Genomic DNA, 27264 nt, shown 5'->3' with positions numbered 1-27264 from the left:
AAATGATTATTTTCTTTTAATTTTTATAAATAATCATCATATGAATTTATTTATTGTTTACATCTTTATGACCTTGAACGACCTTTAATGAGTATCATTAAAACATTTTCAATTATCTTATTACATTCAATTAATTTATTGTTATGATTCATATTATTATTTAATTAAGTATTATAATCTTTCTATTATATCACCTTGGTTAGTTCTTGTTCATATTTCCTCATGGAATTAGTACTTTAACAAATATTTTTCATAGATATATACGATTGTACAGCTGGATAATAAATTCGTTGAAATGAGATCCCTTCGTTGAACTTTATGTTTTTAATTTTTAAATGAGTATTTACCAATTTACATGTTTGTATCGACATACATATATACGGAGGAATAATCGAACAATACAATCAAAAATCATTGAACATGTGAGTAGATGGTTACAAAATCAATGTGTATCAAATGATCCGATTAATGTGACAGATAAAAAACCATGTTCATCGATAACTGAAATTCACATTAATACAGCTTTTAAAATGTTGTATAGAAATTATCAAGGACGAGTTTACAAGCTTCTTGAAGCTTTGACTATTTGTAAATATAAATCTCGTCTCATTTAATTGACCTTTATTAATTTTTATATAAAATGCCCTGACAAGTATATGTGTGTGTGATCAGATTACTGAAAATGTACAGTGCAAATAGATCATATTTTTCAGATCAACTCCGCTATCTCATTGTTCTATCGAAATTTATAAAATGCACTAATTGCTCTAAATGATTATTATGTCATTTATTTTATTTCACTTTATAAACAATCAACACGTGAATACACACATACATACATACACTCATGAATGCATATATTCTTAAAGGTTAAAATGGTAAATTATAAACTACTTTACTTGATCAATTTCATCTTTGGCCGTATTCAACAATTCCATGGTCTATGCATTAAAAAAAGTAGTGAGGTTATATTTATTGTATTATTTTTTTCTGGTTAGCGTTTTTTTAGCGAGTTAGTTTTTTACGGGATGGGGTAGCTAATCCCATGCCCAACCCTCCTCATTTACCCGGGCTTGGGACCGGCAGTAACTCTGGAAGAGCTACAGGCTGAGTTTTATTGCATTATATTCATAATTAATTTTTATATCTAATCAAAATGAAGTAAATTTTTTTGATTGTCTATAACTTTAGAACTTTATTTTTTTTTATAATTTGGAATATATAATTTATTTGGACTTAATAAATAAATTACCGTCAAAGACATTTATTCAATAGGAATATAAGTTATATATAAGATATAAATTTACTAATCAGAGAGGGGTTTTGTGTATATTATAGTAATTTTGATTGTTGAATTCATGAGTTAATTGAAGATAGACCACTATGGAAAACCTGGATGCACTAGTATGGGACGAAATGGCCATCCATTGTGGTCTAGCTTTAATTGACTTATAGTGACCTACCTTTATCAAGAGAACGCGATTGGTTTAATGGAAACAATTATTATTATAACCAATTGTACCAGTGATTGTTTTACTGTACTTGTTTGTTTAACTGTACTAAAGACATTCTTCCTTCCGTTAATTGTGACCTTGGACGAATTCGGTTACGCTCAGTAACCACACTTGTAAACTGGCACGATATCGGTATTCTTTTGATACCACGAGATCGCCAACGAATACATCTCGAATACAGCCATCAACTGCCTTCTAATATTTGGCTTAAGGGGGATTTTATCTGAAGAAGTGACTTACAATGAGTGACGAAACGTCAGAAAATCAGATTTCTAGTTATTGAGATAATACAAAAATGTAATTATTCCTTAATTAATGGGAGGTTACGTTTAAAGATTGAAAAGTGAATCACTAAGGTCTATCATAATATCATATGTAACGTCAACCCAAGGTTACCAGTAAATTTCGTTTTTTTGACTACTTATTATTGTTATATTAAAATTTTTTATTATGTACGTTTGATAAACTATTTCATTTAATTATCTGATAGAATTTATTGATTAAAGTTTACTAAATGTATTTGTCTCTAAGTTTCTTTGTGTATGAAATTTTGATGCTAAGAGATTAGAGTTTGATACAACAGGATGAAAAGGTGTAAATTACAGTTTTGTTCAGCATTACTTCAAGTTTTAGCTCAATGTGATAATTAGTCAGTATAGTATTTGTTTTTGTTTTGCAGTGTGTTATTATAGTTGGTATAATATGAATTTATCTGAGTGTGATATTCATTCAAGATATGATATTATTGTATTAAATCAACATGAACTATGCCCAGCATGACACGCAGCATGTGACATGTTCTAACCCTGGGTATTCTTCATTTATGTCATTTTATTCGAATTAATAACCAAAATCGATGTACAATCAATACATAAATGAGTGTATTCTTGACTAGAGTCGTTGTGTTTATAGGGGTTAATAAATCTCCACCTGTACTAGTTTTGGTGTTCTTACCTTGCATAGTGGAAATTGTTGTGGTTTCTTTTTCAAGTATAAGTTATAAACGACACGGACATAATAGAAAACTATACACGCTAGCTCACTCTATTTATCTAAATGATAATGTTGACTTTTCAAAGAGATTCAAATCTATGTTATCAACTGTCATAGTTACAGACGTCAACATTGTGCTTTTCGTATTATACAGAGTTGGTGATATCAAAATTCTAAAAATTGAGTTACTTAGTTACATTATATTTCATGTACAATAAGGAATACATATATAACTATTTTACTTAGAACTCAGATTCTGTTTGATCAATTCAATTACCAAAATAAAACTAATTTATAATCTCTCCACTAACTCAATAGAAGATTTTACACTAATTTCTGAAAATTTTCATTAATCTGTTTATGAAAACCTTTTTGTTTAACATGTTCTATATTTTATATCAATTAAGTGAAATACTCCAATGTTATTTACCGAAACCTCTGTATTCTGTTTATGTGCGAGTTCTACTTTTTTTGATCGTCTGTTGTTGAGGTTAACGCCTTTTTTTGTAATTAGCTTTTTGTTAAAAAAGTCCTTACACTATAGACGTGTATTAGGCTACTTTTAAGACTCGTTATAATTGCTTATTAATGAAAATTTCATTGACAGAACTTAAGAATTAGGAGTTTAATAGTAAACACCATCTTAATGCCGCAACAGTGTTAGTATCTTGTAATCCCCATTATCTAACTCTAGGAAGTCTAAATAGCCTTACAGAACAATTTAGTCTTGAAGTTTTTCTAGTTAGTCATTTGAATAAACCGTTCTTCATAAATCAACCGTTTACTAACTGCCTGTATCGGCACTTGGCTATCATGGTAGAAAAGTTAGCACATGTGACTACCCTGTAAAACGACCGAGCACCACTCTCTGTGGTTTTGAAGACGTCAGTCGAAAACACTACTTAGTTCAATTTTATCTCACAAGGCGATCGGTGGTCAAGTGGTAGATAAAGCTAAATGATTCTAGGTGATCTACCGTAAACCTTATTGTTTCACAAATGAATTCCATCGCGTCTCAAACATACAAACATTCGAGTCCATAACTCTAGTCTTTATGGTGAGAGGAAATTCAAACTGGAATTATGAGAACAAAAGAAACTTGCCCAACCTTTTCTTTTACCATCATCTTTATTTCTCACACCTTTTTTCCTTTTTCTTTTCTCAAATCTATTTCCGTTCTATCATTTCCTCTATAGACCTTTTACCACCAACTAGTTTATTTCTGTTTCTATGATCCTTCTAATTACAGTTAATCTCAATTTTAACATTTTATCTAATCACTTTGAACCTTCCCTTATCAATCATAATTTCCCTATTCATCTTCATAATAAATATTTAAGCTCTCAATCAAAGAAATATAATTAGTTTCATTCACTTGGTGTTAGTTACTTGTATCTTCTCATTGTTATTTAGTACTGTAATTGACCAGTCTCCATCAATGCATCCATCTTTGCTTATAAAGCTTGCGACTTCAGGCAGTCCGCACAGTTAGCGCATATGCCAGTAAGAGACTGATCAATAGCAATCCTAAATAACGATGGGAAGATACAAGTAAACAAAGCAAGTGAATATAACTTCACCCCATTGCACAAACAAGTGGCTATCAGGATTCAGTAACCAACCGGATAACATGATGGTGTTTGAAGTGAATGGTGCTTCGTTCGAGTTCCAGACTGAACACCAACTCTGAGATGCAAGTACATTCAGTTGACGAGTCAAAAACAGGAAGAAACGCGCATCAAACTGGATACCACTACTAGCCACTATTCATCTTTGCCTATAATTAGTTTCCTTAACAAACAAACAAAAAAACACACAACATTTTTATACCCTTATTTATTTTATCTCATTGTCACTATGTTTAGCAAAAACTTTTCAATCATTGTTATAGTGATTATTATTATTTTAAGTAATCAATTATTTATTTTCTATTGTATATGATTAAAAATGAATTCATCTTAAATAGAACACTTTACTGAATTCATCTTTCTATTTAACCACAAAAAAAATATTTAACCAGCATAGTGAACTATTTGTCTTGTTCATAATCAAATCATGTGTATATATTATTGTTACTATGGTTTGATTTGATGAGTTCAAATAAACTAAGTATTAAGTGAATCATTTTTTAATAGTAAAATATTTATAGAATTATTATAGAATTCTTAGGATAAAGTATCTGAATATGTTTTCTTTTCTTATTTCTTCATTGATCCTGATGATGAATATTGAATAAAAGCCTGTTAGATATTAGTAGTTCAGTCAATCGATATTTGAATAATGTACATTCTATTCAATGTATATTGACATCCATCATGATATCATTGATTGAGCCTTTTGTAATATGTACAGTGAAAGATTGTACAGTTTTCAGAAACTCATCTGGATAGGTTATGTGATTAATACACATAATAATGTATTAAATTTATTTGTTTTAACACATAAATATTAGTACAAGGGGGCACCAAATATATATGCACCACACAAAACAGTGAGAATGGAGGGAGAAAAAAGAATGTAGGGTGCGTATAAGAAAAAAATAGAGAGAACAATAACGACCACAGATTAGTTTATGGTAGTGTAATGATAATAGTAATAATGGGGGAAACGGAAAGGTACAATCAGAAAGAATTCTTTCAGTTAAGGAAGTTACAACCAACTTTTATGAAGTAAAAGGTTACAGCAGGTTTGCCACTGGCTTCTATTCTGAGCCATATCTGATAACATCTCTAGCCACTGTGTTGCACCATCTCTCGGACCCCATCCAAGAAGTCGAGAAGGACGAACAGAAGCCAACCCTTTGCAGCTTTCTTTCATACTATGACAACATGTCATACACTGACCACCTCTTCACTTTTTCCAACCAGTCCCAGAGTCGGAAAATAATGCACGACGAAGAATCCTCTGAGATGAAATTCGTAGAACATGTCCAAGCCACCGAAGTCTGTGTTTCAAGATGGTGACATCAATTGATTTATCGTCTCTGCGTCCAAACACACGGTGGCGAACCTGTGCATTACTAACATGGTGTTGCCACTGGATGTCATCAATCCTTCGGAGACAATAATGTATTAAAACAAAAAAATAAACAAGAAAAATAAAAAAATCCAGTTTGACGCGCGTTTCGTCCTATTTGGGATTCGTCGGCTGGATGTACCTGCATCTCAGAGTTGATGTTCACTCTGGAACTCGAACTCAGTATCATTCACTTCAAACACCATCACGTTATCCACTTAGCTACTGAGTTCTGCAATACATTTACATTTCTTTTTATTGTTGGTAAATACTACACAATATAATATACATCAACATTGGTCTGTGTAATCATCAATGTTCATAGTTCAGAAAAAAAAGGCCTACTTATACAATGAAAGCTATCGGGCTTTGAAATAAAGAAATGGGCTTCTTATATCATATAAAAGTCACTTTATTGTTGCATTGAAATGATCCATGAAAAAAATAAAAGTTCACTATGAACGAAGTCATTAACTAGCTGATTATGTTGTTTATAATTATCATAACTGCATTAATAAAATGAATACTTTAATCAGTTTCTTTGTTATTTTTTGAGCTGAATGATTGGGCCGTAGAGCTTTTATCGTTCTTCTGAACGACATCACCAGCACAAAACTTCAGGTAGAAATGAAGTGTTCGAATTTCTCCACATACGACGCACAACTTGCTCTGTAGACCTCGATTTTGATTGGTTATTATTGACCTTTAATCTTTATTTATATATAAGACCACAAATCAGGTCATCTGAGATCCAATAAAAAAAAAGTAAACAATGACAGGTTAAAGGCCAACAATGACCAATTAAGATCGAGATCTACAGGACAGGCTGTGAATCATATATGGAGAAATTCTAACACTTCATTTCTACCTGAAGTTTTGTGCTGATGATGTCGTTCATAAGAACGATGAAAGTTCCACGACCAAATTATTCACCTCATAGAACAAAACTCCATTAAAATCATCCAGTTGAGCAACAAATCTTCTCCACCATCACAAATTATAAATAAAAAAATGGAATACATATTTCTACACGAAACCATTACTAAATAATAACTGATATATTGTTTATATAATCTTTAATGTTAAGCGATTGTGATTTGTTAGTTAGAATATTATTATTGGCTTAAATAAATCAACCTCTGGTTTACTATATTTTGGTGTCATGTGGTTGTCTGAAATTGTTAGGATACTCAGCTTGAACTTAAGCACCATGTTAGTTAGTTTATAAGATCTTCAGATCTCGTGATCAGTATAAAATTTTTTGAACTGTTTGAGTTATGCTACATTGATTCAAGTTCTAATTCATTTTGATTATGATATTTAAACAATATTAGCCATAAGTTACTCGCTATCAGTAATTCGGTAAGAAACTATTAGACACGATGATTCGTGTAAAGTATTGTTTACAAGTTATTGATCCACAAATTCAGTATCTTACTAGCACTTATAGCTTTAAAAAAATCTTAATCATGTTTACTTTTGTTGACAATATTTTATATACAAGTAAATCATTCTGGTAGAAAGGTAGGTTTTTCTTGATTGATCCATTGCTTTATCGTTTGATATGTAGTGTGGCGTCGAGTCGCGGTTGACTATGATCACCACTATAGGAAGGTTGCGTACCAAATATCAGAAGGCAATTGAAGGTTGTAGCGAGATATATTTGTTGGCGATCTCGTGGTATCGAAAGAATATCGAGATCATACCAAAGGAGTACGAACGGATTTACTGAGGAAAAGTAAGTTCGTGCAAGGTCACAACCAACGGAAGGAAGAATGGAAGAATAATGGATGTCTTTAGTACAGTTAAACAAACAAGTACAGTAAAACAATCACTGGTACAATTGGTTATAATAATAATTGTTTCCATTAAACCAATCGCGTTCTCTTGATAAAAGTAGGTCACTACAGATATTCCATTTCATATGTAATCATTACTTGATTACATTGTCTAACGCACATATCTACACAAGCTAGCAACATATGTTAATCATAACAATCCTATTCTCTATTAGTTCAACTTGACTAGAAGAAACAGCTTCCTGGAACTGAATGTCATTTAGTAAAAAACCTACCTTTAAAAATGATTTCAACTTCCTGTAGAATATTACAAATTGTTATTATTGAATGAGTTTCTAATAAAATTAAAAAAAGAAACACATAATTAGTTTTTAATTTTATTGTAGTTTAAGTTAATTTGTTGTCAATGAAATTATTGATTTCCTTCATGAAATAAATATTCATTCATTGGGTGTGTCAAATGAAGGTTATTGTAAAGTTTCATTATATTGAGTAATGAACATTGTCAAAATCATAGATCTTTATCACTGACTACCTATAGATAGACAACTAGTAAAAACCAGGAAGCAGAGGATATCCGTTTTTCCGAATGAAACTAATTAACAGTGACCCTTAAGAATTCGATCTTAGGGCCCTTAGGCATCATGGAAAGCCAGTGACCTATAGACAACTGAATCAATATCTCATTGTCTACATTTTTAACATTCGTTAACTCATGATATAATTCGAAAGTTATCCATTTCTCCAGTGGATATTTCTCTTATACTTTGAGACGAAACAGCTAACCGGTACTTTTTGCATTTTACTTATCATTAAACTGAAATCAGTTTCTGATAAAGAACAACATTAGGAATTTATTTGAACAAATACATCATTAAAATATCATTCAACCTAGACCATCACCTAAGACAAAGACTTAATTTTTTCATGTATGCACTCAAAGAACGAACCAGCTGAAAAATTCGGAGTAAAATATTAGTTACTAAAAATCAGATTTAAAATAGATGTCATGGACAGCAACTTACTGTAACGCTGTGATAGTGAAAGTATACTACAAAAATGGTAGATTAACAAATCATTTGAGTAAATAGTACTGATGTCAAACAGATATAAGTGATCTTCCGAAAAATGAATTCCTACGATATTTCATTTGGCGTGGAACGTTCAGCAGTTGAGTTTTATTTATGAAGTAAAAGGTTAAGAATAAAAACATCTTCGTCTCACAAGTATTAAAGAGCTTTCAGTAACTTAAACATTAATACATATCGTCCGTTTTAACTATATGCTACCTATTACAACAAATGTTCTGACCACAAGATTTTAGAATCATGGTCAGAATTAACAACCATTTCAAAATACTCTGTTCTTCCTCATGGTGGACACTCAACGATTTTTAATATAGGACTGAAGCATTTACTGAAATCGAGCCATTTCAGCGACTCACGCTTTTGTCTGACTCTAACCTGCTTATGATGTTGAATTTACTTCGTTGAAAATTTCATACTCGATGAATGACTAATGCAGTGTTATGATAAACAATTCCCCTGAAGTAGGTTTGCATGCCTTTGACATTAGTGATAACCACGTTTGTCTTTCTTGATATGCCACTAGCAGAAAGTGAACTGGCAAGCATCCGCATCAAGTCACTTTTGAACTAGTCGCAGACGCATCTCCTTCGACGTTATTTATTATTTATTTGTTTTAACACATAGATATTGGTACAGAGGGGCACCGAATACATATGCACCACACAAGTCACTTGATTTGTGTGTGGGCTGTGATAATACCCAGGTACCCAAACCGAAGCAAGTGGTTTCCTTAGGAGGCCGCACCTGGAGCCTTCGACCTAAAGGTCTGATCCACAGGGCAGTGGGGCATCGTAAGGAGATCAGTCCCATGGTAGCCGGTCACCAACGATTGGTTCATACGCCATTAGTTTCTTCAGGATACTGGATTCCATGTGCACCATTGGTTTAAAATCAGGGTTTTCCAACTATTTTAGGTAGACCCCCCATGTCCACCAACCCGATTAAAGCGCCGGACGTTCGCTTTTCGTCTTCTCGATTTCGTAAATAACACCCCTGCCACGAGAAGGCAATGAGTAGGACTTCCCTGGCAGATGCTATATACGCGTGGCCATGTGAGAGCATTTCGAAAGGGAGAGCGGGCCCACCACACTCCCGGCTATACCAAAGCATTTGGGGGCATCGAGTTTGGATGGCACAGTCCATGATACCCTTGTCTATACCACAGGTATATTTTCCTATTCAATGAACACCAATTTTCACTTCAATAACTCCGGTTAAACTGTATGAAAAAAGTCTAAGTGTTATCAAAGTCCACAGTATCTGAATTCTTTTCAATGTGACCCCTCATAATACCAGGAGATACTCAAAAATCATTCTTTATTATGTTCCTTGTTTTAGGATTTGATTATATACCTTCTCATGACCGTTTTGCATGCTCAGTGTTCATGACGTTCAAAACGCTTCAAAATTTGTCTGAATTTTGACTTCTGCAATCCCCATAGATAGTCCAGAAGCCTGGAATTGTTATCTAGAGGCTAACTGTAGCAAACACTTGTGATTGGACCAGTTTGTCACAGCTTTCAAAGTACTACCTTATGAAGTGGGAAGATATATCGCATCAAATGAACTGGGTATAAAAATCTCGAAACTGTACGGGCAATTTGAAAAGATCGTGCTCCCACAAAGAGGTTTAACTGACTGACAACGATTAGACGAAATCTTTAATACTGAATATCAACAGATGGAGAAGTTATTGACCTACGTATTTTTGACGAAAGTGCATTCCAACGTGATGTCCTATTCAGAATTTCACAAGAAGTGCATACAAACTTTGTATTCATCCAAAATAATCTAACAAATGAGTAAGCCTCTCAATACATCGGCCTTCGAGGATCGCAAAATCCTGCAGCGGTAAAGAAATCTTCAAAATCCAACAACACAAACGACCGGTGTAATGCCTCTTTTGATAGTTTGGGTGCGTTGGCATTCTACAGTCAATGTAACAAATTCATTTCTAAAGCTTCATTCTACAACTTATGACATGATAATGGAATCTAACAGGAGTGTTCTAAGTGTTTACCTGTGACTTTGTAGTGGAAAGTAAATCCCTAAAATCAATAGCTCTGTAAGTCTTTGATTTTTGATTCTGACCTCATTAGTTTTAATGGACTCGCCTTTTCTCTTCTGATTTGGCTGGATTGGCGAACTTGGAATACTAAACGTGTTACTGGTTCAGGCGTTGTCAATCTTCGAATACATCTGGCACCTTTAAGTCATTATCACGGAAATTCGTTACATTGAGATAAATGCAATTGAATATCTCTGCGATACACACATCGTTCCTAATTCTCGAACACCAAATCCAAATTCTTCACGTGAAAGATATGCCTTTCTTTCATACATGAAAAAGAGCCAAATTTATATAGAGACCAAAACACATCGTAAATCTCTAATCTATAAAAGAGCAGCCGAGGCAATCGACAAAACTTACGAGAAAACTTGACGGAAGTAGCTGTTTACGTATGTAAATGACCTTCCTCGTCTACTATCATCATTCGCCTTGCTATATGCTGACGATGCCAAGATGTGGAGGGTGATAATAAGTAAACTTGATAGCTTGGAACTTCAAAATAACCTGGAGGAATTACTTGAATGGTTTCAAACTTGGCAGTTGCCGATTGATACTTCCAAGTGTATTGTGATGCATATCGGTCATCAAGGTACAGATACATACGCGGTAAAAAACACTGAACTACCTGTTGTCCAGACTCACAATGACTTGGGAGTAATCGTTAGCCAAGACTTGAAAACTACTGCACACTGCTGTGCAATAGTAGCCAAAGTTTTTAGAACCTTATGGTCAATACTTATAGTCTTTATTCAAGTCGACGCTCAAACGTTTTTGACTTTGTATGTAGTGTTCGTGCGTCCTAAACTCGAGTACTGTATGCAAGTGGCTAGCCCCCGCCTAAAAAAGACAGCGGGCTTCTAGAACAGGTTCAGAGAATAGAAGCTAAACTGATTCCCGGAATAGCGAAGCTCCAGTACGATGCTCGACTGGCTAAACTAAACCTATTCCCAGTGTCATGCCGAAGAACCAGATGCAACTTGATAACAGTTTCTAAATCAATTAGTGATAAATTTGTATCTGACATGTTCACATTTTTTTGTCTTTCGCGAGCATAGAAAAATTACCTGTCAGCTGACTCGACTTTCCTATCGAATTATCAACGAGTGGGATTCATTAGCTCAACACGTGATTGGATCTTCATCTGTCGACTGTTTCGAAAGAAACTTTGATCGAATGAGAGGACACCTTTGCCATGACTTACACAGGCCGCCTAGCGTTTTGTCCTTACCAAACTGAAACTGATATTCTTAGGGACTCAGGACAGTATCTAATAATAATTTACTGATATTATTACTTTAGTCGTTTAATATACCTTGATTCCTATCTCACAGAACCGTTTGTTCGCTTCTTGATACGGAGGCCTGTTGAGTGAAAGCTTCTTTTATTCAGTTCAAAACCTTTTGAATCATTTTAGATCCCTCTTAAACACCTACTTAAGCTTAGTTCGAAGACTAACCTAAGCTGTAACACCCAAAAACTGGAGACGCAACATAGCAAGGCGGAATGTAGACATAAATTCTACTCCTTAAGAGTTGTCAAATACTGGAACTCGCTGTCGGCCGAGCTAGTCCAAGCGACGTCCCAGGAGTCCTTCAAGATGCAACTTGACTTATTCTTAAGGACCAAGGACAGCATCATACTATGATTTACCAGTTTCTTTTTCCTCTTTCACTGTTAACATACCTAGGTTCCTGTCTGGAGGGTTTGGTGATCCTCTGCTACTAGACACGGAAGCCTGTTAAGCGAAAGCTTCTTCTATTCCGTCCACAACCATTTGAACCACTTTGAACCAGTAGCGCGTCAGTCAAAAAGTAACGCAACAAATAGGCGTGTTTCGCTACTTTCTTATGTGTTTGGTAATTCATGTGCTTCGGATACATGTTTTTGTTTGATCCAACGTTTTATACCTAAAATTATATCGAAAAACCTGCTCAATGTGTCAGTATTATTGTTAAGTTGACTCCAGATACAGATTTGTAGGATGCGGACATTAAACGGAAGGACAGTTATATCTTAAATGTTATGCTTTTATGTTCGTTTTATATTTATCTAAGTGAGTCGAATAAAGGGCCGACATCAATTCTCACAATAGTAGGTTTTAAGAATTGATAAATCGATGAGATAATTTGTGTCTAACGTGTACGTTCTTCAGAATTCTCAAGACAGATCTGGTTAACCAGCCAGAATTCAGTTTTCAAGTTTGAGTCTCAAAGGTTGTGTTTACTGTAGTAAACATAGTTGCATTCAACTTAGAACCCATACAGTGTTAAACGTGGCTGCAACTGTATGTCGGTGGTCAGGTCTATGGGATTTTCAGTGCTGGACAAGAGCCTATGAGTTTGAATTCCAACGGTACGTGACCGAACGACTTCATTGATGATTCTGCCTCTAAGTTAAACCATTTGATAGGGGATGCATTGAAGTCTTCCGCTCTAAGACTTCTCCATTTGTTTAACCAGGATTGTAGTTTATTAAGGAGGAGATAATTCCATTTACATTACGAGCTTCAGCATGCTGCAGCATGTTCCATGTCTTGTTCCATACATTTCATCTCACGGCATACCAGTTCACATGTTTCTGAGCTGTGTACCACTGTTTCTACAGCTTGTACGTTTAAGATCTTCAGGTGCAGGGTGACGCTACCTTCACGGTTTGGTGTGTCCTACAAAACAGAAAAAACCAACCCCTTAAATTTCGCTATCATTTATTTCCGGTGCTGTCCACATTCCTGAAATGTCAATGGCCTGGGAGTTTTCTGTGACAATCACACTTTTTAGCTTTGGCGCCTTGTTCAACAGAGTAAGATAGGTGGTATTATAGACAATCAGCTCTGTTTGATACTTACTTGGTCTATGCACAGTGGTCCGGGTTCACTTGTCCCCCCCTAACAATGAGATTTTTTCCCTATTTCTACATCATTTATATTTACTGGCTTCAGGTATATTTAATTGTGACCGGTGCTGACTCAGATTCCAATCACAAGAAGCTTGTGTAAGTTCCTAAGTAACAAGTCACATTTCATGATGAAGGCGATAGGTACCTTAAAATTAAGTTATCTGTTTAAACTGTCAGTATCCTGTTACTTACGCCTGTTCCTCTTACATGGAGGAGCATGGGCCGACCACCAGCATTCTCCATGGATTTGTATCCTGGGACATCCTTTCCAGTTGTTTTGGCTGGTATTCATTCTTTAGTTGTGTGCGTCCTATCCCCGACGCAATGTGTTCTTTGGTCTCCCTCTTCTCCGTTTCCCTTATGGACTCCAAGTTAGCACTTGCCTCATGATGCAGTTTGGTTTCCGCAATGTATTTCCTATCCACTTCCAACGTCTTTTCCTAATTTCCTCTTAGAATGAAAATCGGTTTGTTCTCTCCCACAGTACGCCGTTGCGAATGGTATGTGGTCGACGGACATTCAGGATCTTACGTAGACAATCGCTTATTAATACTTGAATCTTCCTGATGGTGATTGTATTAGTGCTCCAAGTTTGAGCTGCTTACAATAGAACATTCTTGACGTTTGTATTGAAGATTCTGACTCTGATGTTGGTTGACAGTTTATTTGAGTTCCATATGCTTTTCAACCGTAGGAACGCTGCCCTCACTTTGCCAATCCTCGCGTTTACGTCTTCATCGGATCCTCGTTCATCAATGATGCTTCCCATGTACGTGAAAGATTCCACATCTTCCAGAACTTCTCCATCGAATGTGATCGAGTTGGTGTTCTCCGTATTGTATTCCTGATGATGTTGACAATTTCCTCAGGCACACCAGCGTCGGTGAAGGTTCCACAAAGTCCTTCTATCCACACTATCAAATGCTTTCTAGTGAAGGAAGTTGATGTATAGTGGCGAGTTCCATTCAATTGATTGTTCAACGATGATTCATAGTGTCTTTATTTGGTTTATGCACGATCAATCCTTACGGAATCTGGTCTGCTGATCTTAAAGCTAGACGTCTACTGAACCTTTCATCCGGTTCAGCAGCACCTTTGAGAACTTTTCCTGGTACTGATAGTAGTGTGATTCCTTTATATTTCTTGCATTTTCTCAAGTCTCCTTTCTTTGGTATCTTGATGAGGTATCCTTCTTCCCAGTCTGTTGGCACTTGTCCCCCCACATCTTCCTGAATATTTCGTAGAGAATCTGTACAGTCACTTCTGTGTCTGATTTCAGTGCTTCAGCTGGTATACTGTCAGGTCCTGCTGTTTCCCCACTGTTGATTTGTCTAATGGTCATCCTGATTCCTTCGATCGTTGGTGAAGTGACATCTATAGGAAGGTCTGTAGGTGCTACTTCAATGTCTGGTGGATCAAGTGAAGCTGGTCTATTCAAGAGTTCCTCGAAGTGTTCTACCCACCTGTTCCTTTGTTGAACCTCGATGATTGTCTTGCCTTGTCCTTGACCGGTCTCTCTGACTCACCACATTTCCCTGCTAGTTTCCTCGTTCTGTCATATAGCTGTCTCATATTTCCTTCTCTTGAAGATTTTTCCACTGTCGTTGCTAGCTCTTCCACGTATTTCTGCTTGTCGGTTATGCTGCTCTTCTTCACTCGCTTGTTTGCTTCTGTGTATTCAGCTTGTGCCTCGACTTTCTCTGCTCTTGTCCGGCTGTTGTTAATTGCTGTCTTTTTGTTTTTCCTTTCTTGAGTCTTGTCTATGGTTTCGATAGAGATGCATTCCTTATGATGATGCTTACTGCGGCCCAGGACCTTCTGATACTTTAAAGTAAGTGCTTCTTTGATCCCTTTCCAGTTTCCATCCACAGTAGTTTCTTCTTTCCGTAGATCCTGTTGTTGAGAGTCATCTTGAATTCGTTGAGTTTGCCAGTATGTTGAAGGAAAACTGTATTGAACCTTTGTAATATTGTTTCCCCAGTTTTCCGTTGCTTGTTTAGCTTCATTTTCATCTTAGCCACAACCAGGTGGTGATCTGAAGCTGTCAGCTTTTCTCCTGGTTCTCACGTCTTCCATTGACCTGAGTTTTTTAGTGATGCAAATATGGTCGATCCTGTTATGGCTGTGGAATTCCGGAATATAACCTCTGAGAATGAAAATTTATATAGATTTCAAAATTAAGTGAAGGTGGATACAAAGTCAACTTTCAGAATATTTTCACTACATTAATTTACGAATTCTTAATACTTTTTCACTGTTTTTATTCAGTGACAAATAGTCATTCATAATTTATAATCACTGTAATGGATTTACAACCGATTGACTTAAATGCACTTTTAACTCTACTTGGAGAAACTACACTTCATACTGAAGTTAGCGAAACAAGGAATCCAGATTTAATCCAAATAGTGTTATTTATAATATACACATAAAAGTCATTATTCTGGAGTTACTGATAGACTTAGTACAATTCAATAACTGTTTACAAGTTTTGGATTGAATTCATTGTGGGCACTAAATATGTTAATAGACCACCCTAAATAGTAACTGGTTGGACTTTTGACACCAAATTAATACCTTTAAGTGACCAAGCTCCACGGTGATCCCTCTAGTCTGGTTCTACTTGTTATTGATTCGGAGTCATTATGCTTCAAAAACTAATCAGTAACTTTTGGTTTGGACGAAAACCAAAGGGAGTTTTTCACGTAATATTCAGTGACTTACTATTTCATACCGAACCTTTAGTTCAACCCTGTATGTCTTTTTAAAAGTAAGAATAATCGAATAAGTAATGCTGAGACTATGCACAGCTTTTCATTTAGCTATGCTAAGCTGTGAACCTTCATTGATATGGTTTGAAACATATTACTGATGAGCAGCCACCATTTACTTTGACGTTATGATCTGACTAGCATATGAGTAAACCTGGACTTAAGGTGATCGGATATGCCCTTGATTTATTAGGTTGAACTTCGCCATGTTGGGTTGTATTAACTACCTAACTGAAGCTCTTAAGATTATTGTCGTCTATAATTGAAGACCTTAGAGGACATGGCTGAAAATCTACAGCAATTCCATAGATGTATTCGTCCTCTATCTGCTCATAAGTTTCGAGTTTAGATAGTTGGAAAACCCTGATTGCAAACTAATGGTGCACATGGGCTCCAGTATCCTAAAGGAACAAATGGCGTATGGACCTGTTGTAACGTGAGACGCTGCTGATTGGAGGTTAGCGAATTACCGATCGATTACAAAGACGCGTAAGACACGCAAGAACGGCCTAGAGTTCTGATTGGTCTCGCTTCCCTGTCTAGCCCAGCTAGTTGAGTCCAGAACGCAAGTCTCAGTCTCAGCGATATGAATCATTATATTTCAGACATACTCTGTTTATATACCAATCAAACAGACCACATCGTACCATAAAATAGAAAACAACACTTGTGCAATATTTGACAAGTGAAATAAACATTGACCAATAGGAAATGCCCACTTAAAGTCCAAGGACACCATTAGACTTAATAGGATAATTGTTGGGATATTCAGAAAAATATCCCAACAGAACCAATCGTTGGTCACCGGCTACCATAAAATTGCATCTTCCTATGATGCTCCACTGCCTTGTGGATCAGAACTTCAGGTCGAAGTCTCCGGGTGTGGCCCCCTAAGAAAACCACCTGCTTCGGTTTAGGCTCTCACGCATATCAAATGAGATCTGTGTGGCGCATATGTATTTGGTACCTCCTTGTACCAATATCTATGTGTTAAAATAAATAAATAAACGAAATGTTTTCCCCTAGGTCTCTTTTTTCTGTTTAGATTTAGATATTTTACATTCTATCTTTCATTCAATTGTTCTTCATCTTTTTATTTTACACTTTATTGATTGGAAGTGTATTAGCAACTTTGATTGGTGGAAATTTATTCTGTGTTCTTTTTTAACCATTGGTTAATTTAAAAATGCAGGATTCATTGACTAACTAGCGATCTTTTTTCAAATGATAGTTGCAGACGTTTCTTGCTTGAATTAATAATGAAGTATCTGTGAATTGTGTGTGAAATTGAAAAAGAAAAATGAGTAAAAATAAAGGTATTATTTTGTAATTACAATTGATCGATTCATTTACTCTTTCTAAATCTTTAAGTTCGCCAGCATTCTAGTCGTCGTAAAAGGTACAAAGAAGTGGTTCAATCACGTGTGAACAGTAAAACTCCTGTTCAATATACTCGTCGATTAAAAACAAAAAAGCATAAAAAATTAAAAAATATTGGCGCAAATAATTCAAATTTAGGTATGTTCTACTTTTTTTTTCTTTGTATTTCATTGCAATCCTACTCTCTCTCTATATATATGTGCAATTGTTAATTGTCTATTCATCAGAAATATACAATCGTCCACCTAAATTTAATGATGAAAATTATGTTCCAGCTAGTTTTAAACAAATGTTACTTATGAAAGATGGTAAATGGAAAACTCTATTTGATCCAGGTATATAATGTTTATTTGTTTCGTATACAGTTTATTTCATTACAATACAGCTGTTGGAGATACTAAAGGTATGAAGAAAAAAGATGATCCAGTTCCTGTCTTGAAACAAGGTAAACATGAATCAGATGCTCATTATTTGGGACGACTTCATAAAGAAGTTGAAGATGAATTAAATAAGGTGGAATTCTCCAAGAAACAACGAGTAATATTATTACATATATATATGTTTTTTCAATATTTTAATAACATTAATTTAGACTGAACTTATTCCTATTACAGAAGTTAAACAAAGTAAAAAGAAACGTAAAGCTATAAAGTAAACTTCAATATTGATTTGACATTATTTCCTTCTTTTTTTTTAAAAAATCTTAAAGACGTTTAAATGAGAAACGTAAAGAAAAACGTTTACGTACTATTGAAAAACGTTTAACAGGGTTTGAACACTTACAAGGTTTGTATTCATCACTTCTATTACTTTATCAATAATCAATATATAGATAAAGTGAAATTCAATGAAGTTGTTATGGCACCTCCATTACAATTGACTAAACCTAAAATGGTATTTAAGAAAAAATTGGATCAAATACATAGTTTAGACAAGTTAGTTTCATAATTTTAATATTTTTTTTTTGTTGTTGTGTGGATAACTAGATTCTTATGCTATTCATTATGTATTTCTAATGTATTGCTTTTTTTTTCTAGCCTGAAATAATATTTGTGCTTGTGCTTTTCACAAATCAACGAAATAAGACTGGTATGAATGTTAGTTAGTTTCACTTTCTGACCTAGAATATGCCGATGACATAGTTTTATTTGGTGAAGACGCTGACAAAATGCAGAGTCTTCTGACCACTCTAAGCAACAATGCAAGCATGTTCGGCGTGCAATTCTCCACCTCGAAATGCAAAATGTTGCTTCAGGATTGGGTTGCATCGACACCCGAACTAATGATAGGAAGTGAAGTAGTTGAGCTTGTCGATCGCTTCACTTATCTTGGAAGTCTCATCAGCCCTTGTAGTGTGGTGTGTGACGAAATCTCTGCACGGATACAGAAGGCTCGACTAGCTTTTGCCAACTTGCATCAATTATGGTGTAGGCGAGATATCCGTCTATCAAACAAAGGACGTGTTTACTGCGCAGCAGTTCGTTCCGGCAGTGAAAGATGGCCGGTAAGAGTAGAGGATATTCGTGGGTTACTAGTATTCGATCATAGCTGTCTTCGAAACATTGCTCGTATATCCTGGGACCATCGAGTATGTAACGCAGTTGCTAGGAAACGGGTACTAGGTAAGGATGGCAAGTCAATTGATTAAGTAATGAAACTTGATCAGTTGAGATGGCTGGGACACGTGTTACGTATGCCCAACCACCGACTGCCTCGACGCGCGATGCTCAATAGTATAGGAGTAGGTTGGAAGAAAGCTAGGGGTGGCCAGACCGAAACATGGCATAAATCTATGGAGTCACTGACAAGTGGACTGAGCTGTGTTGGTAGGTGTAAACTACCTGGTTGGGGACTGCGAGATGATAGCAACCGATGGTTAGAGACCCTGAATGACATGGCTTAAAATCGTTTGCAATGGCGCAGGTGTATCCAATATTTGTGTTCTCCCAAATTCTAATTTTCTGAATTTGTCATGTTCTCTTTTTCTCTTCCCAATTTTATTTCACTGAATTATACTCTTTAAATAACATCTTCAAACCCTAATCTTTCCGATTACTGCTTATAATCTTACCGTCTCTACCACTACGGGATTTGAATCGACCACTGCATCTGTGTGCTAATGTGGTGTGGCAACTCGAACTTTTGTACGTACGTATGAAGTTCTACGTTGTTACTGACTGACTGACTGGTTAGTTTTTATTCTAGAGAATGTGAGAGATGGAAAAAGGAATAAGCTCTTACTGATTTCCAGGAAGACTAAATATTTGTTTTGATGTTTACATTCAACCAATCACTGGGTAGTAGCCAATGTTTTGGTTGTGAAACCTTGCTCTTATATGCTAAGGATGTCGGTGACTTAATTCTATCATCGTTAACTCTGAAAGATTTTTAATATCCTCTGTTACCACCATATTAGTAATACTGAAGTTCGCAACTTGCATTAGGTCAGCCTGTTATGACCTTCAGATCGACGTCCTTAAAACGTCAGGTACGGTTTAAAATGTGAGCCAGTAGTGACGTTATCGTAGTATTTTTTGTACATTCTTCATAAAAGTGTAGTATAGCTTAACTGGAAGAAATTTTTGTTGGTTATTTTGTGGTGTGTGCTACTGACGTCGATGGATATAAGTAGTATGTATCATCAATCGAAAGTAAAATGCCTGGAGGCAGAAGGAACAGTCAAGTTTGAGACAATTGATTGACATTTTGGAAGTGAAGAATTTACTGTATGGTTCTTAGATTTAACTAAGATATTCTGTAATTTTGTGTTCAAATACATTCGATTGTCCCCACTCGTGTTCTCGTTCACTACAATATATCTAACTGATATTTATCTTCTATTATACATCCTCCTTGTTTACAATGTCATCTCTATATTTTGTGTTGCGCATTCTGTTTTGAGTGGGCAGGTGCAATATATTTTATGCGTATTATGTAAAGAAATCTCAATATCGCGTTTGCTCAGTGTAAATAGATTCAATTGCAATGTGGTCACCATTTTAAGTGAACAGACATGGTGGTGCACGTCGATATTTATAATTAGAGATAAACTTGTTGAATAGAGACACTAATAGCTCAGTGATAACTTCTATAACTATCATGGTGATACAAATTCGGTTTCCATGAAAGTCATCAGCTCTTTAAAGATTGTGGATACACCTTGTCGCTAAACACCAACTAATACCGAGTCTAGACTGGAGGCTTCTTTGTGATTGACTCCAACTATTTATTTATTTGTTTATTTATTTATGTATTTATTTATTTGAACACATAAATATTGGTACAAAGGGGCACCGAATACATACACCACACAAGTCACTTGATTTGTGTGTGGTCTGTGATACTGCTGGGTTACCCAAACCGAAGCAGGTGGTTTCCTTAGGAGGTCGCACCTGGAGCCTTCGACCTAAAGGTCTGATCCACAAGGCAGTGGAGCATCGTAAGTAGATGAGTCCCATGGTAGCCGATGACCAACAATTGGTTCATACGCCATTTGTTTCTTCAGGATACTGGATCCCATGTACACTATTGGTATGAAATCAGGGTTTTCCAATTACCCTAGGTGGACTCTCTATGTCCACCAACCCGATTAAAGCGCCAGACATTCGCTTTTCGTCTCCTCAATTTCGTAAACAACACCGCTGGTGCGAGAAGGCAGTGAGTAGGACTTCCTTTAAAGTTGCTGTATACACATGGGCATGTGAGAGCATTTTGAGAGGGAGAACTGACTCTCCCTACCCTCGGTCGTACCAGGGCATTTGGGGAACCTGAAGGTTGCGCTACATCTTCTGTTTAACTGGTGGCAGTCTACATAATGGTGTTGTAAATAAAAAACGTGATTTTATTTTTTGGGGTCAGTACTTCGAGTGCCTAGATTTCGAGTGAAATTTTCTCTAGTTCGTAATTTATTTTCATCACTATGACAAACGAGTAAACAAGTGGAAAATATAACTGTTCAGAAAGTTAATTTATGTAAATCGAAAACTTAAATACAACCTCTGACAGTGTAATATTATTAAACAAATTCACGTAATAATCTAGTGACTTTCTGAGAGTTGGTTGTCTTTTAAGAACTTCGGTCGTAATCGTAAATAAGAAACACTAAATTTTGGATGCTAAAAGATCTTCATAATTAGTTACAATCTTCTTAAGATAACATTGATGGGAAGTGTAACTTTACCTGGAAACGTTAATAGTAATGGGATTGTGTTTATGCACTTCTGTACAAGCATAATAACCTTAAGGTCAAAACATTGACGGTGATATTTTCGATTGATTGATCACTGAGTAGTGACCAACGTCATGCTTGTGAATTCTTCTTAGTACTGACCGAATCGTATCAATCGAGCTGGAGTGTGGCCACTAGTTTACGTTATTCGATATCGCGTGTATCATGTTCTGATGTAAGGTGGAGGTTTGGGGTAGTCAACAGGAAACCGTGTACCCAGGTCTCGTGCTGTTTAACTTTTGTCAGAAGGATGGACCTGTAGTCTTGAGGGAACTGATACTGCGTGTCAGACTTGAGCTCTCGTCACCAAGGTTCACAGTTGGAGGCGTCATCACTGAACTGTTCGAGCTGAGACTGAATTTTAGTAGAACTGAGATATGTGTACAACAGATTGATCATTGGGTATTAGCCACAGTGCTTATTCACTTATCCGCTTAACAGAACACTCATACTATCATATATGTCCAGTCTTGTGATAATTCGACGGTTGGAGACAGACGTGTGAAGCTACAGCAAATATACACAACTGTCTTGTTACATCCGTCCCACTTTTGAATCTATTCGGTGACTGCTCTCTGTCGAGTTAATAAACTTTCCCTGGTCTATACATGTTTACTGTATTTAACGGTCGATTTATTGGGTTACTGTGTATATCAGGCAATCAAGTATCGCGAACAATTGTTTTTTTCCCCATACATACGCATACATACATGCATTCAGAATTTTTTTTCTATCAGATTTCGTATTCGAAAACGGTTATCCTGATTGTTTTAATTGCGAACCGATGTTAGTTCGAGAATCTCTGAAAGCAAGTAAGCGTTCGACAGTTGTTTATTACTAGTTTGCCGAGCTTTCACAACAATTATAGACATACATATTATCGAACTGAATGACCTTCAAGTTTTATGATGTTCACGATGTCATTAGACTACTGAATCATAATCCAGTAGTATATATTTGTAAATTCAGTCGATTTTCGATATATTTTTCGTTTCGGAGTCCGAGAATGCAATTGATATCGAACGTGATAAACTACGCCAGGTACTGATCAACAATGAATATCCACCTAGATCTATCAAAAAATCTCTGAATCCAGAACAACAACGTGAAAGTGTTCACTGCACCAGACAAGACTCATCATGGACATTCAGTTTAAAGGACATACTGAATCAGAAATTCTGAAAAACAGACTTTCGAGATCTGAGAAAAACATTATAATCGACTTGACTTTGTATTATCCTTTCTAGTGGTCCTATGATTCGTAGTTGTGTGAATGATAAGCTCTCACTTTGAGCCAAACCAATGCATGTCTATCACTTTGCTTACTAATGTGGATCGGGTTATATTGGCCTCACAAAGCAAGCTTTTTCAAAACACATCCCCGAACATTACCCTTCCCGGCTTTCTAAAGGGTTAAAAAAGTTAGTCAGAAGTTCAATTTTGGAGTATCTAGTCAATTCCGATCACCTTCACTTTACCAGAAGTTTCCTCCGAAATCATACATACAATCAGAAGATTCGGCTCAAGAGGAATACAATTGAATAACCTAATGTACAGCAAAGTCTTTTGTTATTCACTAGTCCAATCCAGACCTTTGCGTACAAAGCAGTATGTTCAGTCCCTTATTCTACTAAGGTCTTAACTTTCTCTTTTATCTTCTATAATCTATATTTTTTCCAGAAAAAAATTGCTTCTACGCACAACGATTAATTAGCCACTATTGCAATTCTCAATCATTTTCTTTTTAATAGTCATTAAATGGACACTTATTTTCACGTTACCACTATTCATTAACCATTTATCACATTACTTTAAATACATCTTGTTTTCGTAGACAGTTCATGACAAGATATCACTCTACTGTTTTTAATACTCAACACTGTTCTACTTTACTGTGGTCTACGATTTCAGTAGATAATATTAACTGTAAATACTATTGTATAACTTAAGTGAATGAAATCGTTGAAAAGAAAATTTCCCTTGCTCAACTGTCTTCTTCTTTCTCCTTCTTCTTCATTGGTACAACGAATCTCGTTTGTCACTTTATTGTTGTATCTTCTTACATCTGTCAATCATAACAGTTCGTTGACCTTACTGTTAATAATCTACACGTTCTTTGTGATCGATTATGTTGTAGTGAACGAAAACACCAATGAGGACAACCAAATGTATTTGAATACAACATTACAAAATATCTTGGTAAAGTCCGAGAACCATACAGTAAATACTTCATTTACAAAATATCTATCAAATGTCTCAGACTTTGTTGTTGCTTCGTTTCCATACCACCCACTCTCTGTTCCTGTTCTCTTCTCTTCGATTTTCTCAACCTTCTACCATCGGGAATTCCACTTTAGATTGATGATACATACTACTTATAACTATCAACATCAATAGCACACATCACAATGTTAATGTTTCTCACTCATTTTCAACATATTCCTTCATAAATTTAACCAGTATGAATATGGAATGCTATTTCAATTGTTTTTCACTGTCGTATTAAATGTGCTTCTACTTAGAAGAGGCTGATTTTTAGTGTTAACTATAAATGTCTGATCATTGGGGTATCTATTATTTTCGGGAGATTTCGATATTTGTTTCTAAAAAGCTTGAGTTGCTGTTCGGTCAATCAGAAATCTAGATGATATTTTTTCGTAGTTCGATTGAGTGAACAACCAAATTATTGCTTGTTGTAATGTCTTTACACGGGTTTTATTATTTCTGATAGCTGTGCAATTGGACTTTCAATTTCTGTAGATATAAGAACTTTGAAACGAAGCTCCACTAATGATTCTTAAATGACGAGCGTTCTTGTTTTCCGGTTAATCTCAAGATGTAAACAGTCTAAAAAACGCCACTTATAGACTTCCGAAGTATCGATTGAGCATAGGTTTATGCATAAATTTCTTGTAATTTTAGCGAATGTCCGGTGCTTTAACTGGGTTGGTAGACATGGAGAGTCGACCTAGGGGAGTTGGGAAACCCTGATTCCAAACCAATAGTGCACATGGGCTCCAGTATCCTAAAGGAACAAATGGCGTATCAACCAATCGTTGGTCACCGGCTACCATGCGACTGCATCTCCTTACGATGCTCCACTGCCTTGTGGATCAGACCATTAGGTCGAAGGCTCCGGGTGTGGCCCCCTAAGAAAACCACTTGCTTCGGTTTGGGTACCTGGGCATTATCACAGCCCTCACAAATATCAAATGAGATTTGTGTGGTACATATGTATTCGGTGCCTCCTTGTACCAATATCCATGTGTTAAAATAAATAAAAATAAATATTTTAATGTGATCTGTTTAGAAAAGATTTAATTGTTAATTTTCTTTGTATTTCAGATTGTTAACAACGTGAATTACAATCCTATCCTTTGTACATCTATGCTGATTTCGATTAATTATATAAAGAGAATTGTTGATACATACTGAACTGAGATTTCATTGTTCTAGATTATACTTTAACTAGTGTAGTAGTGTTCATTTGTTGAGGGTTAAAGATAAAACAATAATTACAATGTCTTATTAAAGATGATAACTTGAATATAAATAATGATAAATTGTATGCATGGATGGATAGTGGTTAGCAGTGTAGTCGAGTTTGACGCTCGTTTTGTCCTATTTGGGACTCGTCAGGTGGATGTACCTGCATCTCAGTGTTTATGTTCACTCTGGGACTCGAACTCAGTATCGTTCGCTTGAAACACCATCGCGTTATCCACTTAGCTACTAAGTCCTGATAGCCACTTGCTTATGCGATGGGGTGAAGTTTAAATTCATTTCGTATTGTTTGTTTGAATCTTCTCATTGATGTTTAGGACTGTATTTAATCAGTTTCTTATTGGCATATGTGCATGCTGTGCGTATTACCTCGATACAGCCAGCTGACCAGTTCCAAAAAGGACGAAACGCGTCAAACTGGATTCCACTGCTAGCCACTATCCATCTCTGCATATAATGCTTGTGAATTATGGCTATATCGAGGCAGTCCGCACAGTATGCATATATGCCAACAAGGTATTGATCAATTGCAGTCCTAAACATGAATGGGAAGATTCAAACAAACAATACCAATGATAAAAATGGCTGTCATGTAGTTATAATGGGGAAAGAGCAGTGTGTTATTAGGGTTAAGAATTTTCGAAATGATCTGTTAAAGTCCAGAAGATGAAATGACTGGATCACCATAGTGATCTGTTACGTAGTGTTTGTGAGAACTTTCGTAAGAGAAATTGATTTGCGATTTCAAATATAATGAACTGAAAGCTTCAGGATCCATATCGAGGTTAGGTTTAGGTGTTAGGAAGTTCCTATCGGACTAAAATTATCCACTTCACAAAGTGTTAGGACCGGACCACTTGAGGGTGTTCGTACACAGTTTGAGAGACCCTAATCAACCTGCATTCAATTCAAATTGCTGGATCTTTGGTACATTCATGCTTCCATTCGATACATAATTATTAGTTACTACAGTCCGCTGGAAAATGTCATACAAACTCTGTACCAACACATTAACATACTTTATCTAAGGACGAACTTAACGAGCTTCTACTAATGTGCGTCAAAGATTTTCAACTTCGATTCAAGTGTCTTGAATCGTTCAGTTTATGGAGTGGCCATTATAAGTCCCCTTGAACCAGTGCTTGGAGTTATATTTTTAACACACTGACGACAAAGAGCAGTGAAATCAATGATAAGACGTTTCACTTCAAGGATGGTGACTCATGTGTTGTCTGTAATGATTGTAAACAAGCTACTGATATGTCAGATCTGAATAAAGAACGCTCTAATGTTTAAGTTACGACTGAGAATGATATCATTTCTCACTTTCTAGATCTTGGTGTTAAAAGTAATACAAGTAGCCGATTTTACAAATTTTGTCTATCGAAAAGAAAGAGCTACCTATACTTGCATTGCTTTAGCCTTTGTCCAACAAGTTGTACAAGAGTTTTGGTTAGGACGCTATTCAACTGTATACATAAATCATGTTTAGTGGACAGAACTGGATAGAAATCAACCTCATTTGAACGTTGTTTATGTGATAACGTTTATACGCAAAAATTCATTATGTGAATATGAAGAGAATAAAATGAAGGAGATCGATTATGCTTCAAATGAGAATCAACCTGTCTTCCTGCAACTTTGCTTTAAGGATGATCAAATGACTGGGACGACTGATTCTATATTAAAGACCATCATCAAAAGATTTTTCAAGCTTCTAAGATCCATTCACTGAACTTCGTGTTTTTAGTTTTTAATGATCTCTCTGTACCAAACAAATTACTCGGTGATCATAGTGTGGAAAAATTCCCGCCTTATATTACTTCCATTTGTGCTTTCCAGTTTATATGCACGTATCAAGCACATAGATTAGGATAACAGAAAAAAATGCTAGCATCCACATCACTGAGCCCATGTTATAAAAGCCAAGATTTTAAAGACGGTATGTTTTTGCTCGTCATTTTCCTGATAGTGAACATGACGTTGATTTCTCAAAATCTTTCAAG

The 27264-nt window shown here is 35.7% G+C and overlaps 1 protein-coding gene across 1 annotated transcript; it reads left to right on the top strand.

The window, feature by feature from the left end:
- Window positions 1-154: 154 nt before the first annotated feature.
- MS3_00005868 (uncharacterized protein) lies at window positions 155-25520 on the top strand. The gene is made up of 10 exons (XM_051213951.1): window positions 155-960; window positions 9748-12336; window positions 17378-17462; window positions 17518-17664; window positions 17754-17861; window positions 17912-18063; window positions 18119-18177; window positions 18236-18312; window positions 18359-18461; window positions 25100-25520. Exons 3-10 carry the CDS (start codon window positions 17447-17449, stop codon window positions 25113-25115), a joined length of 678 nt encoding a protein of 225 aa, XP_051069974.1. The 5' UTR covers window positions 155-960; window positions 9748-12336; window positions 17378-17446; the 3' UTR covers window positions 25116-25520.
- The last annotated feature ends 1744 nt before the right edge of the window (window positions 25521-27264 follow it).

This window comes from Schistosoma haematobium, chromosome 3, assembly GCF_000699445.3.
Source record: "Schistosoma haematobium chromosome 3, whole genome shotgun sequence".
Taxonomy (NCBI): Eukaryota; Metazoa; Platyhelminthes; class Trematoda; order Strigeidida; family Schistosomatidae; genus Schistosoma; species Schistosoma haematobium.
Note: the sequence above shows the minus strand (reverse complement) of the source record. Positions and strands in the feature narration are given on the sequence as shown.